This window comes from Salmo salar, chromosome 03 (assembly GCF_965601325.2).
Source record: "Salmo salar chromosome 03, fSalSal1, whole genome shotgun sequence".
In the NCBI taxonomy this organism is placed as follows: Eukaryota; Metazoa; Chordata; class Actinopteri; order Salmoniformes; family Salmonidae; genus Salmo; species Salmo salar.
Window position 1 is genome coordinate 81069775 of NC_138293.1, and position 14142 is coordinate 81083916.

Sequence of the window (14142 nt, forward strand, 5' to 3'; positions counted from 1 at the left end):
AGCAGGCAATTTAATTTGGGCACGCTTTTCATCCAAAATTCCGAATGCTGCCCCGTACCCTAGTAAAGTTAACCCCTCGTTCCACGTGTCTCTCGTCAGGCCGGTGGTGGCTGGTCCACTCCAGGAGTCTGAGGTGTGGGAGGTTCCTCCGCCCCCTCTGGACATCGAGGGGGCCCCGGCGTATGCAGTTCGATCCATACTGGATTCGAGACGTCACACCTGGTTTCATTCCCCAATTACATGTTCATGTATTTAACCCTCTGTTTCCCCCATGTTTTTGTGCGTGATTGTTTCTATGTTAATTCGGTACGTTATGGCTGGTTTTCGACGGGTGCTGTTTTCACCCGTGCGTAATTGATTACCGTTTATTGCTGGTCAAGTGTATTGTTTCCTTGTGCCTTTGTTTTTGAGTAAAGTACGTTGCTCACTCATTCTGCTCTCATGCGCCTGACTTCATGCACCAGCTACACCCACCTTCTGACAATAAGTCAAAACATATTCAGCCAGCTACCCTGCCTGGTCCTTCTGATCACTGCTAGTCTATTAGAGTCGACCCTGGTCCTTCTGATCACTGCTAGTCTATTAGAGTCGACCCTGGTCTTTCTGATCACTGCTAGTCTATTAGAGTCGACCCTGGTCCTTCTGATCACTGCTAGTCCATTAGAGTCTACCCTGGTCCTTCTGATCACTGCTAGTCCATTAGTCTATATACAGTGCATTCGGAAAGTATTCAGACCCCTCCCCTTTTTCGTCATTTTGTTACGTTACAGCCTTATTCTGAAAATGATTAAATACAAAAAGTTCCTCATCAATCTACACACTATACCCCATAATGACAAAGCAAAAACAGTTTTTTAGAAATGTTAGCAAATGTATTACAAATAAGAAACAGAAATACCTTATTTACATCCTGTTTCCATTGATCATCCTTGAGATGTTTCTACAACTTGATTGGAGTCCACCTGTGCTAAATTAAGTTGATTGGACATTATTTGGAAAGGCACACACCTGTCTATATAAGGCCCCACAGTTGACAGTGCACGTCAGAGCAGAAATCAAGCCACGAGGTCGAAGGAATTGTCCGTAGAGCTCCAAGACAGGATTGTGTCGAGGCACAGATCTAGGGAAAGGTACCAAAAAATATCTGCAGGATTGAAGGTCCCCAAGAACACAGTGGCTTCCATCTTTCTTAAATGGAAGAAGTTTGGAACCACCAAGACTCTTCCTAGAGCTAGCCGCCCGGCCAAACTGAGCAATCGGGGGAGATGGTCTTTGGTCATGGAGGTGACCAAGAACCCAATGGTCTAGTGGTTAGAGCATTGGGCCAATAACTGGAAGGTTGCTGGATCGAATCAATGAGCTGACAAGGTAAAAATCTGTCGTTCCGCCCCTGAGCAAGGCAGTTAACCCACTGTTCCCCGGGCGCCGAAGACGTGGATGTCAATTAAGGCAGCCTCCTCGCACCTCTCTGATTCATAGGGGTTGGGTTAAATGTGGAAGACACATTTCAGTTGAATACATTCAGTTGGACAACTGACTAGGTACCCCCCTTTCACTCTGACAGAGCTCCAGAGTTTCTCTGTGGAGATGGGAGTAACTTTTTTAAGCTGCAAGGACTGGGAGACTAGTTAGGATTGAGGGAAAGATCAATCAACCAATCAATCAAATTTATTTATAAAGCCCTTCTTACATCAGCTGATGTCACAAAGTGCTGTTCAGAAACCCAGCCTAAAACCCCAAACAGCAAGCAATGCAGGTGTAGAAGCACGGTGGCTAGGAAAAACTCCCTAGAAAGGCCAGAACCTAGGAAGAAACCTAGAGAGGAACCAGGCTATGAGGAGTGGCCAGTCCTCTTCTGGCTGTTCCGGGTGGAAATTATAACAGAACATGGCCAAGATGTTCAAATGTTCTTAGATGACCAGCAGGGTCAAATAATAATAATCACAGTGGTTGTCGAGGGTGCAACAGGTCAGCACCTCAGAGGTAAATGTCAGTTGGCTTTTCACAGCCGATCATTCAGAGTATCTCTACTGCTCCTTCTGTCTCTAGAGAGTTGAAAACAGCAGGTCTGGGACAGGTAGCACGTCCGGTGAACAGGTCAGGGTTCCATAGCCGCAGGCAGAACAGTTGAAACTGGAGCAGCAGCACGGCCAGGTGGACTGGGGACAGCAAGGAGTCATCAGGCCAGATAGTCCTGAGGCATGGTCCTAGGGCTCAGGTCCTGCGAGAGAAAGAAAGAAAGAATTAGAGAGAGCATACTAAAATTCACACAGGACACCGGATAAGACAAGAGAAATACTCCAGATAAAACAGACTGACCTAGCCCCCCGACACATAAACTACTGTAGCATAAATACTGGAGGCTGAAGATGAACGGAGCAAAGTATACAGAGATCCTTGATGAAAACCTGCTCCAGAGCGCTCAGGACCTCAGAGTGGGGCGATGGTTCACCTTCCAACAGGACAACAACCCTGAGCACACAGCCAAGACAACGCAGGAATGGCTTCAGGACAAGTCTCTTATGGTTCTTGAGTGGCCCAGCCAGAGCCTGGACTTGAAACGAATCGAACATCTCTGAAGAGACCTGACAATAGCTGTGCACCGACGCTCCCCATGCAACCTGATAGAGCCTGAGAGGATCTGCAGAGAATGGGAGAAACTCCCCAAATACCGGTGTGCCAAGCTTGTAGCGTCATACCCAAGAAGATTTGAGGCTGTAATCGCTACCAAAGGTGCTTCAACAAAGTACTGAGTAAAGGGTCTGAATACTTATGGAAATGTGATATTTCAGTTTTTATTTGTAAAAAAATGGCTAAAATAAATAAAACCTATTTTTGTTTTGTCATTATGGGGTATTATGTGTATATTGATGAGGGGGGAAAACTATTTAATCAATTTTAGAATAAGGCTGTAACATAACAAAATGTGGAAAAAGTCAAGGGGTCTGAATACTTTCCGAATGTGACAACATGATGTCTGTACTGTAGCTACTGATTCATTATGAAGTGCTAATATGCGAGCCTGCTTCACGAAATCTAATCACTCAAAACTAGTGGTTCACATGGTGCCTCAATATCCTCAATATTCTCTAAGTCCCAGTAATTGGATATGGGTTCACTTCACATTTAACACAATTAACACAGGAGTATAATGGATAATGTTTCTATTGGTATTATGTTTGTATTGGTAGTTATACAACACAATACGTTTTGCATTAGATAGATGCACTCAAATAATCGAAGTATAGGTTACTTCCACTGTGTGGTAGCCCAATAGGCAGCGCCCAGTTTGTCCCGAGCGACATGCCGTCGAAATTGCTCAGTCCAGTTCAACAACAACTTTTTACGTGCGTGGACAAGCGACATTCAATGCATTTTGTGTGGCCTGCCCTAGAGTAAATCCTGCGGAAAATGCATACATTTAATCTCCTAATTTTCACCCGCTTTCTAATATCTCTTGCTAACATTTAGCACTAGGCATACAATTCTAGCTACAGTCTGTTCTAGCTAGCTTGCACACTTCCTTGTTAATGTGTGTAGACTGTGTAACGTTACATCTGTCAGCTGACAAATAACATCTATCGTAAGTGGTAGGTCCACAATTTGTTGTAGTAGTCCATAGTTGCCAATATTCCTAGGCGACCGTTTCATATCATTTTCATTTTTCAGACTTCTACACTGAAATGCGGGCTCGTCAGCATTTGGAGAGTTTTTCCCACCACCTCCCAGATATCCGAACTCGACATGGGTTTGTCTAGTTGTCTGTCTGCCCTGTCTCTCTCAGCCCTGCTCACCCTGGCCTTGATAACATGTTTACACCTTAGCTACCTGTCTGACCAAAAGTTGTCACTGATAAAGTTAACTAGCAAACAACAACCATATGAGACACCAATACACCTGTCAGTAAGACCTGGTTTAGAGGAAGATCCAGCAACAAAACAGGCTGGTGAGAGGGAGACAGTGAACCTCCAGAGGGGTAGCTCCCATCCAGCCCCCAGCCACAGATTGCTGTGGGAAGTCCCCCATCCAGCCAGCTCCAGTGGTCCCAGAGAGGCAGAGTGTAGGAGGGTAGCCCTGGAGAGCCGCTTTGACTGCGCCCGGGACCGAGTTCTGAGCCAGACAGAGTGTCAGGGGAGAGGGTGCTGCTATGCCCCCCTACCACAAGGCCTCTCTGGAGGACCCCCCTGGTGCTTCTACCCCCCGTCATACAGCGGCTACAGGATGGGGCCCCTCACCCCCACTTCCAGGGGCCAGGCTGCCACCCTTACTCGGCCCACTCCCTCCTACCTGCCCCGGGATATCTCTACGCTCCGGTTGGAGATCCTGGATGAGACAGAAGGCCGACTGCACCTCACTGTGAGTCTCTGGCTGTATAACCACTCGTATATTTACTGCCAAGATACAGGGTTTGGTTGCCATTGTCTTTCTCTATAACATTGCTTTTAAAAGTGTTGCCTCTGAAAAGGGCGTACAGTATTTGCTAAATGTTTTATCTCATTACTTTTTCATTACTTTTATTATAACCAATCGCTCATCACCGAGAATCATTCTCCTCAGACCACATTATTGTGTAAGAGTCATAACACGTTTCTTCTCCTGACAGTTGAAGGATCCGTTGTCCCGGCGATATGAGGTTCCTTTATCCACTGCCCAGTCCAGGGGTAACACTGACACCCAGGACCACCAATATGTCACTGAGTTTCAACCCGACCCTTTTGGGTTCATAGTGCGCCGAAAATCCAACGGCCGTGTCCTGTGAGTATCCATTGTCAGTTGTTCTTTATGTCTAATATGTCTGGCACTGGTTAATTGATCAGATCTCATAAACCTGACATAAAACTGTTGTAACCATGTCATGGGCCTAACACATAAGATCAGTTTAGATTTATAGATCCCAAAGGGTAAATTGGCTTGCAGATACTACTGCACTGTTGGAGCTAGGAGCACAAGCATTTCGCTTCACCAGCAATAACTTCTGCTAAATATGTGTATGTGACCAATAACATTTCATTTGATTTATATCGCTGTGTTTCTACTTGTAGCAGTCATAAGCATGACATAAGGTGCCCCTGTCCCTACTTATAGTTGCCATAAGCATGACATAAGATGCTCTCTGTCCTGACTTACAACTGTCATAAGCATGCCACCTCTGTCCTCTGTCTGTCAGTGTGAACACCACGGTGGCCCCGCTGCTGTATGCTGACCAGTACCTGCAGCTGTCCACCTCCCTGGCCTCCTCACTGGTGTCTGGGCTGGGGGAACACTACACCCCCCTCAGCCTGGACCTCTATTGGACCTCCCTCACCCTTTGGAACAGGGACATGGCACCCCACGTGAATCTGACTTCATTATCGTCATCATTGTCATTCATTTGTTTCCTTTTTAAATCATGGTCAGGAGTGGTAAGTATGTGAGATGTGTCTTCTTTGTCCACCATGCAGGGCGATGCCAACCTTTATGGGTCCCATCCGTTCTACATGGTGCAGGAGGGGGATGGACAGGCTCACGGGGTCTTCCTGCTCAACAGTAATGCCATGGGTAAGAAAGCATGTTGCTCCATGTACCATATCTTTAATCAGAAATGTTTTGTTCCAATAGGAAAGCTTTGGTTTGAGCTAGTAGAGTTTTTAATGTATCATGCTACTTAGCAGCTCTGTCCAGAATGTCGCCAGTCAATCTTTTTTCCATGTTCACATGGCACAGTACTTCAACTGTATCAAGATACAGGTTTACATGATTGAGCTGAGTTTGACCTCTCCTTCTCTCTGTAGAGGTGGTGCTGCAGCCTAGCCCTGCTCTGACCTGGGTGGCTGTGGGAGGAATCCTGGACCTGTACATCTTCCTGGGCCCTGACCCTCAGAGTGTTGTCAGACAGTACCTCCAGGTTATAGGTATGGCTATATATGACCTTTAGCTGTAACTTCCTGTTACTGAATATCCTTTTATTGTCTCCTATCCCAATGTTGCTATGGTGGGTCAGGCCACTGGTGGGTCACAACTAATTCATTTTGGGTAATAGCTAAGGAAAATATATTGGCTGTCTGTGTCCCAATGTCCTAGTAGTCTGAACTTGCTGCCTCATCTCCTTTCCTTCATCTCCTTTCACTTATGTGAAAGAACTAGACTGGTGAAAGCAAATACATTTTCTACCATTAGGCACCATCCACCATATAGGCATTATCCACCATAATATGGTGTGGCTTGTTTGGTGTCTGCTGTGAAGTAATACCACAACAAGTCAACTACTTGATTGATGAAGGCATGTCATCCAGCAAAGACAGCAGTGCAGTCATCAACTACATGCACCATTTCTTCACCAACTACGTTGGGGAAACACGTGTGTACCTGAATTGTGATAACTGCAGTGGCCAAAAGAAGAACAAGTTTGTGCTCTGGTATTGTGCCTGGTGGACCATGCACAAGCTCCACTACAGTCTGGACCTTCACTTCCTGATCACAGGCCACACCAAGTTTGCCCGCGACTGGTGCTTCAGCCTCATCAAGCAGCGGTTCAGAAAGACCAGAGTGAACACTTTGTCTGAGATTGCTGGTGTTGTGAAGGACATATCTGTGACAGGGGTCAACATCCCACAGCTGGTTGGACCGGCCAGCAACAACACCTGACTCCGTACTTCAGGCCGCTGCCACAGTTCAAGCAATACCAGCACTTCAGGTGAATATAATTTTCATTGCATTGTATGAGGTTATTCTTCTTATCTAAACTTGGGAGGTGAATTGATGTCTTCTACGTTATTTTTGGTTATTTCCTGTTTTACAGCTTCAGTGCTCTGGAGTCTGGTGTTGTTGTAGCCAAGGAGCATTCAGACTCTGCTGCTGTACAATGCTGACATCCTTCCTCCCATGGATGGTCTGCCTGTACAAGCACCACCTGGACACAGCTAGACAAACATATGTTTTTGAGAAGATCAGGGATTTTTGCTGACGAAGAGGCTATGGACATCACATGCTCTGCACCAAAGTCAAGGGCAGGACAGAAACAGGCTCTCCAAATAAATATAGATTCCGTTGTTCTTGTGTGGTTCAGACAGACCATCAGCACTATCTGCAGTGCCTCTATTCAAATGACTCTCCTGCTACTATTATTATTTGATCCTGCTGCTCAGCCTCTTTCCCCCTGATTGTATGCATATAACTACCTCATCTATCACTGATATTGTTATTCATATTGTTCTTGTACATACTGTATATTCTTTTATTCATTTTGACACTTTCTGATATTGCTACTATGCAAGTAACCATTTGGCTGTACCGTTTACACCTTCTGTAGAGACCCATCCACTTGGCAAGATGTGGCTAGCATTAAAGCATTTCTTTCACATGACCCATCATTTAAGTGTGTCTGGGTAAGAGTCAATTAATATTTATAAAATATTTTTTATCTGGACACTTTCTGTTTACCTGGAATTGTTCATTATTGTAGGCTACTACTTTTACCACTTTAAATCTTAATCTTTCCTTAAAGAGATGGGTGGGACTGGCTTAAGAGGGTGTGAACAATGCTGAATGGGTGTAAACAAAGAGCTCTCCAGTAGGTACCAAATCATTCAAAGGCTATTTTCTCAAAAGTGAGTTCACAAGTTTATCAACTTTCAAAGCAGAATTACTTTCCCATTGTTCCTCAAACATGCAGTGTATGATATACCATGTTGTAGCTGTGAGTCTCTACTTTTATCGAATGTAAAAAAAAAAACAATGTCAAATTTTGCTACGTAAGTCCAATTTGAGCAGGTTGGTTTGCTCTCACCTTTTGTGAATCTTCCGCCATAGCTAATGTTTACCCCGTCTTCCTCTCCCAGGGTACCCTATGATGCCTCCTTATTGGTCACTGGGGTTCCACCTGTGTCGCTGGGGTTACCGGTCCACCAACGCAACCCGAGAGGTGGTGCGATGCATGCACAACGCCAACTTCCCCCTGGTAAAGATGCTGGAGAAAACACTTATATTGTAGTACTGTATTATCACTTGGGTTGACAACTATTGGGTAATGCTAACATTGAATGAGCATCAACATTGGATTAGCAGATTAGCATGGAGAAAACCCATTGTAGCATGATAATACTGTAATAGGTTTTCTCCATGCTAATGCTAATTGGATGTTTGCATTCTCAAGTTCAGTATTATCATGCCACTGAGGGTTCACAACTCATGGAAAACACTCACTGCATTCTTTAGTTCAACTGCTTTTGTTTTTGGTCAGGATGTGCAGTGGAATGACCTGGATTACGCAGACAAGCGTCGGGTGTTCACCTTTGACCCCCAGCGCTTTGTGGACCTGCCAGACATGGTGAAGGAGTTCCATCAGAAGGGCATGAAGTACATTCTCATCCTGGTAAGAGAGCGGCCTCAACCCTCACGATATGTGGGACACATAGGCACACTAATAACTCATATTAGATTGAAATAGTGGTTCAATGTCATTTTTGATTCTAAATAACAGTCAGCGTTGTGATTTAATTGTTAAAAGTGCAGTATTGGAAGGTACAAGTCAAGGAAGCTTTCCTTCTCAATCCACAAGATGGCAGCAAAAGCATTACTGTCATTTATTTTAGAAGCATCTTTCCTGTTTGTTCTCTTTCCCAGGACCCAGGGATCAGCAGCACCAGCCCCCCTGGTACTTACCCACCCTTTGATGAGGGTCAGCGGAGAGGGGTCTTCATCAGGAACTCTACAGGACAGACACTCATAGGGAAGGTCAGACCTAAAACTCTCACTTCTCTATCTGGAGACCCACTGTAAACTGGGCTACATATACTCTGAATAGTTTGGAAAGAACATATTTTTTATCTGCTTGATAACATTGTGTATGTCCATTGTGTATTCAAGTAATGTGTCCTCTGAAAAGCAAGGTTACACTAAACAAAACCCCCTCTTGAAGCTGTGTGTGTGTGTGCGTGCGTGCAGGTGTGTGTGTGTGTGGAAAGGTATGCATGTTCGGTTCCTCACTCTTCTTCCTCTGTGTCCAGGTGTGGCCTGGTCCGACAGCGTTCCCTGACTTTACCAACCCAGAGACACAGAGCTGGTGGGAGGACTGCATTCGGGAGTTCCACTCCAGAGTCCCGCTAGATGGCCTGTGGATTGTGAGTGTGTCGCAGATAGAAATGTCTCTTAGAGAGCTGAAATCATCCCCTATTCTATTCTATTATATTCTATATTATATTCTATTCTATATTTGTACTAACAAGCTTGCATCATCCAGGCTGTGTCACTGCTACTCAGCATCCAGCACACTCTTTCTCTTGTCCCTCTGTTCTCAGGATATGAATGAACCAGCCAGTTTTGTGCAGGGCTCTGTGGAAGGGTGTCCTGACAGTGATTTGGAGCGCCCCCCCTACGTGCCACGTGAGTGTGCTGCAGCTGAGTAGTTTCCTGTCTATATAAAATCAGTTGAGGAATTAAGTTCATTCATTGCATTTACATTTTTACATTTTCATTTCCATTCTCTTTCCATTCTCCATACACACATCCAGGGGTGGTTGGAGGACAGCTGAACACTGGTACACTCTGCATGTCTGCTCAACAGAACCTGTCCACTCACTACAACCTGCATAACCTCTATGGGCTGACGGAGGCTAGCGCCACCCACAGGTCAGACACAGCACTACAGGGATCAGTGTCGCACTTATCCTGAGACTGTTGGCACTTTTACTTCTGCTTGTTTGAATGAAGCAGATTGTATTTATCTTGTCTACATTACACATTTGTAACTGTAGTTGGAAGATCAGTTATAGCCTTTGACCCTCTCAGTGCCCTGGTGAAGGTCCGGGGGTCGCGACCCTTCGTGCTGTCCCGCTCCTCCTTCCCTGGCATCGGCCGCTTCTCCGGAGTCTGGACGGGAGATGTGAGGAGCGACTGGGAGCAGCTCAGATACTCCATCCCTGGTGAGGGGAAAGACATCGCCAACATTCCCATCTCCGTTCCAAGCCATTCCTATTCTCAACGAGATTCCCAAAGCTATTCACAAGCCCTGTGTGTTTTAGCCATCAGAGTACTAATGGTACCGATGCACCATCCAGACAGTACATGTTGCAGTGTGCTCTTACTCAGCACTTTGTCTCTATTGTCTTTAGTTGAAAGAGTGCCTAGACAGAGTAGGAGCCTTTTCAGTGGTAGTTATCTATGGACTTGAATGAGGGGTTTGAATAGAAAAATGCCCAGACTTGTAATGGAACCACCTACTATTTATTTGACTGTATGTAGCTAGCAAGTACAGAGAGATGCCTCTGACTGCCTGACATCAAAGTTAAATAATGAATACAGTAATAATGAATAAATATGAATTAATATGTTCAATATCCGTCCGTCCCTCCACCCCCCAGCGGTGCTGCTGTTTGGCCTGTTCGGGGTGCCCCTGGTGGGGGCGGATGTGTGTGGGTTCGGGGGGGACACCACAGAGGAGCTGTGTGTACGCTGGACCCAGCTTGGAGCCTTCTACCCCTTCATGAGGAACCACAACGACAAGCCCAACGCTGTGAGTGTGTGTGTGTGTGTGTGGTTTTATGGTCTTTACCAGTTAACTCAGTTGGATAGGAATTTACCACCATTTTTTCCTGACCTGCTAATGTCTTTTCACTGTCTCTATGTAACCAAGTTACAATGTTTTCCTATTTACCATGATGGCTGACCTGCTAGTGTTTTCACTGTGTGTATGTAACAGTCCATCGGTCCCATGCATTATGAATGGAGGTAACTCTAGCTCTGTGTGTAGCCCCAGGAGCCCTATGTGTTTGGGCTGGAGGCCCAGGCAGCCATGCGTAGCGCGGTGATGTTACGTTACTCTCTCCTGCCGTTCCTCTACACACTCTTCTACCACGCACACACCTCCGCAGACACTGTGGCCACGCCTCTCTTCCTCCGGTACGTCCCTCTACTCCTCTCTTCTTCAGTTATCATTGTCCACTCTTCCCTTCTCTCTCTCTTCAACATTTGGATACTATTGTAACACATCTTATTTACTGTGTTGATACTGTTCTCTGGCCCTCCCTCTCTGTCCATCTCCCAGGTTCCCCTCGGACCCTAACTGCCAGACCATAGACAGACAGTTCCTGTGGGGGAGTTCTCTGCTCGTCAGCCCAGTGTTAGAGCAGGGGGCAGTGGAGTTGGCTGCCTACCTCCCCCCGGGGACTTGGTACAGTCTGCACAATGTAAACAGCTCCTAGATTCAATACAGTTATACACTGAGCGTACAAAACATTAAGAACACCTTCCTAATATTGAGTTGGAACCCCCCTTTTGCCCTCAGAACAGGCTCAATTTGTCAGGGCACGAACTCTACAAGGTGGCAAAAGCCTTCCACAGGGATGCTGGCTCATGTTGACTCCAATGCTTCCCACAGTTGTGTCAAGTTGGCTGGATGTCCTTTGGGTAGTGAACCCTTCTTGATACATACGGGAAACTATTGAAAGCCCAGCAGCGTTGCAGTTCTTGACACAAAATGGTGCGCCTGGCACCTACTACCATACCCCGTTCATAGGCACTTAAATATTTTGTCTTGTCCATTCACCCTCTGAATGGCACACATACACAATCCATGTCTCAATTGTCTCAAGGCTTAAAAATCCTTATTTAAATTGTCTCCTCCCCTTCATCTACACTGATTGAAGTGGATTTAACAGGTGACAACAGGGGATAATAGCTTTCACCTCAATCAGTCCATGGCATGGAATGAGCAGGTGTTCCTAATGTTTTGTACACTCAGTGTATTTCTATAGGCCTTTCATAATGTCACTGCAATTAGTTCGCAACTGATTAAAGGGATTCCAAGGAGACCAAGACCATCTTTTCTGTCGTTAACAGACGCAGATTGATAAAAATCCATCTGTGTGAGCCTTTCTTAGGGTCTTGTAGGCTTACTTTAGGACCAGACATAGATCTGTTGTACTGTGTATACTATAACCATATTTCAGTGGTCATCTCTTTCATCCCTTCCTCCCTAGGGCCAGCCGTTCTACAGTAAGGGTCAGTACCTGCTCCTCCCAGCCCCTCTGGACACCATCAATGTCCATGTGAGAGAGGGACACATCATCCCACAGCAGGTGTGTGTGTCCTCTGTACACAATAGGATTTGGTCTGTTGTTTCATTGTGTGACAAAGCTTCATCTTAGGCCCATATTGTGGGTGTTACATACTGATAGTGGAGGAGATGAATGAGCTGCCAAACTCTCATATCATGAAATCAATTCAAGTTATTTGTCATAGAACAAGAGACCCAAAATTCCTTTGTGAAACTATGTGATAAAACCTAAAATGAAATACTCTCTGTATACTAATCTGACAGTTGTTTTGAAGCTTGTATGAGTTTTCTGTGTAAAACCTGTTGCCTGTCTTAATCAGTAATTATATTATATATTTCAATGAAAAATCCCCTCAAACCCCCTCTAACTGATACAGGAGCCAGGCCTGACTACCTCAGCTTCTCGCAGTAACCCTTTCCTCCTGATGGTGGCGCTGTCTCCTGGGGGCTGGGCCTGGGGTGACCTGTTCTGGGACGACGGGGACAGTCTGGACACCTTCCAGAGAGGAGACTACTCCTATGTTATCTTCATCGCTGGACAGGTAGGAGATGTAGAGGTCACATAGGGTCCTGAGTTTTTCCTGATCACATGACCTGACCAAGGAAAACTCTGGGCCCTAGTTATAGCCCACTTCAAGGCTATCCCTGATGCAGTGAAAAAAATGAAGTAAGCTTTATGCGACATCTTTTTGAGTGCGGACCATCACACCTTTTGTTTGTCCTTCAAGGTATTTCATGACATTTGGGTAGGAAAAACGTAGGGCCCTAAATGGACTTTAAAGAGAGGATGGAGATCAGAGAGTTATCTAGGGTGATTTGGATGTTTCTTCAGTACAGTATGTTTCTATCAATGCTCTCAAGATTGAGATCCAGGTCCAATCCAATCAAGATAGACGTACTCTTCCCCTGCCATCCTGTGAACAGTAGACCTAACTGTAATGTCTAATGTCTAACTATACATGTGTGTGTTTGCCAGTGGGGATCAATAAGGTTTTCATTTGATCCAGTCCCAGGTGGTGAGTGACCCCCTGCGTCAGAACGGGGCACTGGACGGGCTGGTGCTGGGAGGGCTGCGGGTGTTCGGGGTGCCTTCCCCACCACGCTATGTATGGGCCAATGGAAAGAAAGTGTGGGATTTCTCTTATCGGACTGACACCAAGGTGAGCTGTAGCTGGCTGAGTTACCTCTATAGAGTTTAGAATTAAGAAATAGTAGAACGAACAGTCTAATTCTGCTTGCCTATCTGTCTATTCTATTCTAATCTCTAGTATAATATGATATATTGTTTATAATCCTTTCTTTCTGTGTCTGTCTGTAGGTTCTGACGGTGACCAGCCTGGCCCTGCCCATGTCAGAGGTGTTTGAAGTCCTGTGGACCTTGTGAGCCTTATGAACTGTATGACTCAGTGGACTCTGACCCAGTAGACAGCCTCTCAGGTGGTTCTGGAACTCCTGACCTAGCACATCTCTGACAAAAACCTCAAAGTTTCCCCTCCATCACTGCTACCCTGGGTAAGACATTGCTCTTATAGACTCCTGGGTTTCTGAAAGGACGGACTACACTGAAGTATTTTTGGAAATCATGTTTTTATATTCAACTGTATTTTCAATAAAATTATGTGAAAAGGACTAGAGTGAACTGTGTGGGTGAAAGCTCTATTAGATATCTCTCCATTTCCTTGTTGTTGCAGATGAGTGATTACATGACATTGTCTCAGGTGAGATGCTGAGACAGTGGTGTGAGATAGAGAATTATGGTCATTCTAGAACACTAGGCTGAAATGTATTTTAATTTGTCTCTAAGAATATATCTATCTATCTTTTTTTAAAATCTTTCTAACCTTTTCTTTTATTTGTTAAGCACTTTTGAAATACATCACCTGTAAGAAATGTTCTCTATAAATAACATTTGATTGATTGATAAATCTTGTGCTGAGGAGGACAGCAGTGGCTCTACACAATTGTTTTTATTAATTGAACATCTAAAATTGACGAGAATATGCCCATTCTGTACTCTTCCAGCATGATGGTAGGCTCTGTGTTAAGTCTCATCAAATTACTTCCAGTGATATTGCCACATTGTTACCATTAAAGGCAATTGTTAGGTCTGG

General features: G+C 45.1%; 1 protein-coding gene across 4 annotated transcripts; it reads left to right on the top strand.

Annotated features, from left to right (window-relative positions):
• Nucleotides 1-3295: 3295 nt before the first annotated feature.
• Nucleotides 3296-14142, top strand: gaa (alpha glucosidase). Of its 4 annotated transcripts, none has more exons than XM_045715517.2 (20): nucleotides 3296-3583; nucleotides 3670-4356; nucleotides 4604-4755; nucleotides 5168-5333; nucleotides 5442-5538; nucleotides 5772-5891; nucleotides 7818-7936; nucleotides 8219-8350; nucleotides 8602-8712; nucleotides 8985-9098; nucleotides 9276-9360; nucleotides 9489-9606; nucleotides 9766-9899; nucleotides 10338-10489; nucleotides 10727-10875; nucleotides 11021-11162; nucleotides 11955-12053; nucleotides 12409-12573; nucleotides 13039-13191; nucleotides 13350-14142. In XM_045715517.2, exons 2-20 carry the CDS (start codon nucleotides 3745-3747, stop codon nucleotides 13413-13415), a joined length of 2886 nt encoding a protein of 961 aa, XP_045571473.2. In that variant the 5' UTR covers nucleotides 3296-3583; nucleotides 3670-3744; the 3' UTR covers nucleotides 13416-14142. The 4 variants fall into 4 exon arrangements, with proteins under 4 accessions (XP_045571473.2, XP_045571472.2, XP_045571475.2 ...); XM_045715516.2 differs by having other exon boundaries at nucleotides 3299-3590; XM_045715519.2 differs by having other exon boundaries at nucleotides 3301-3347.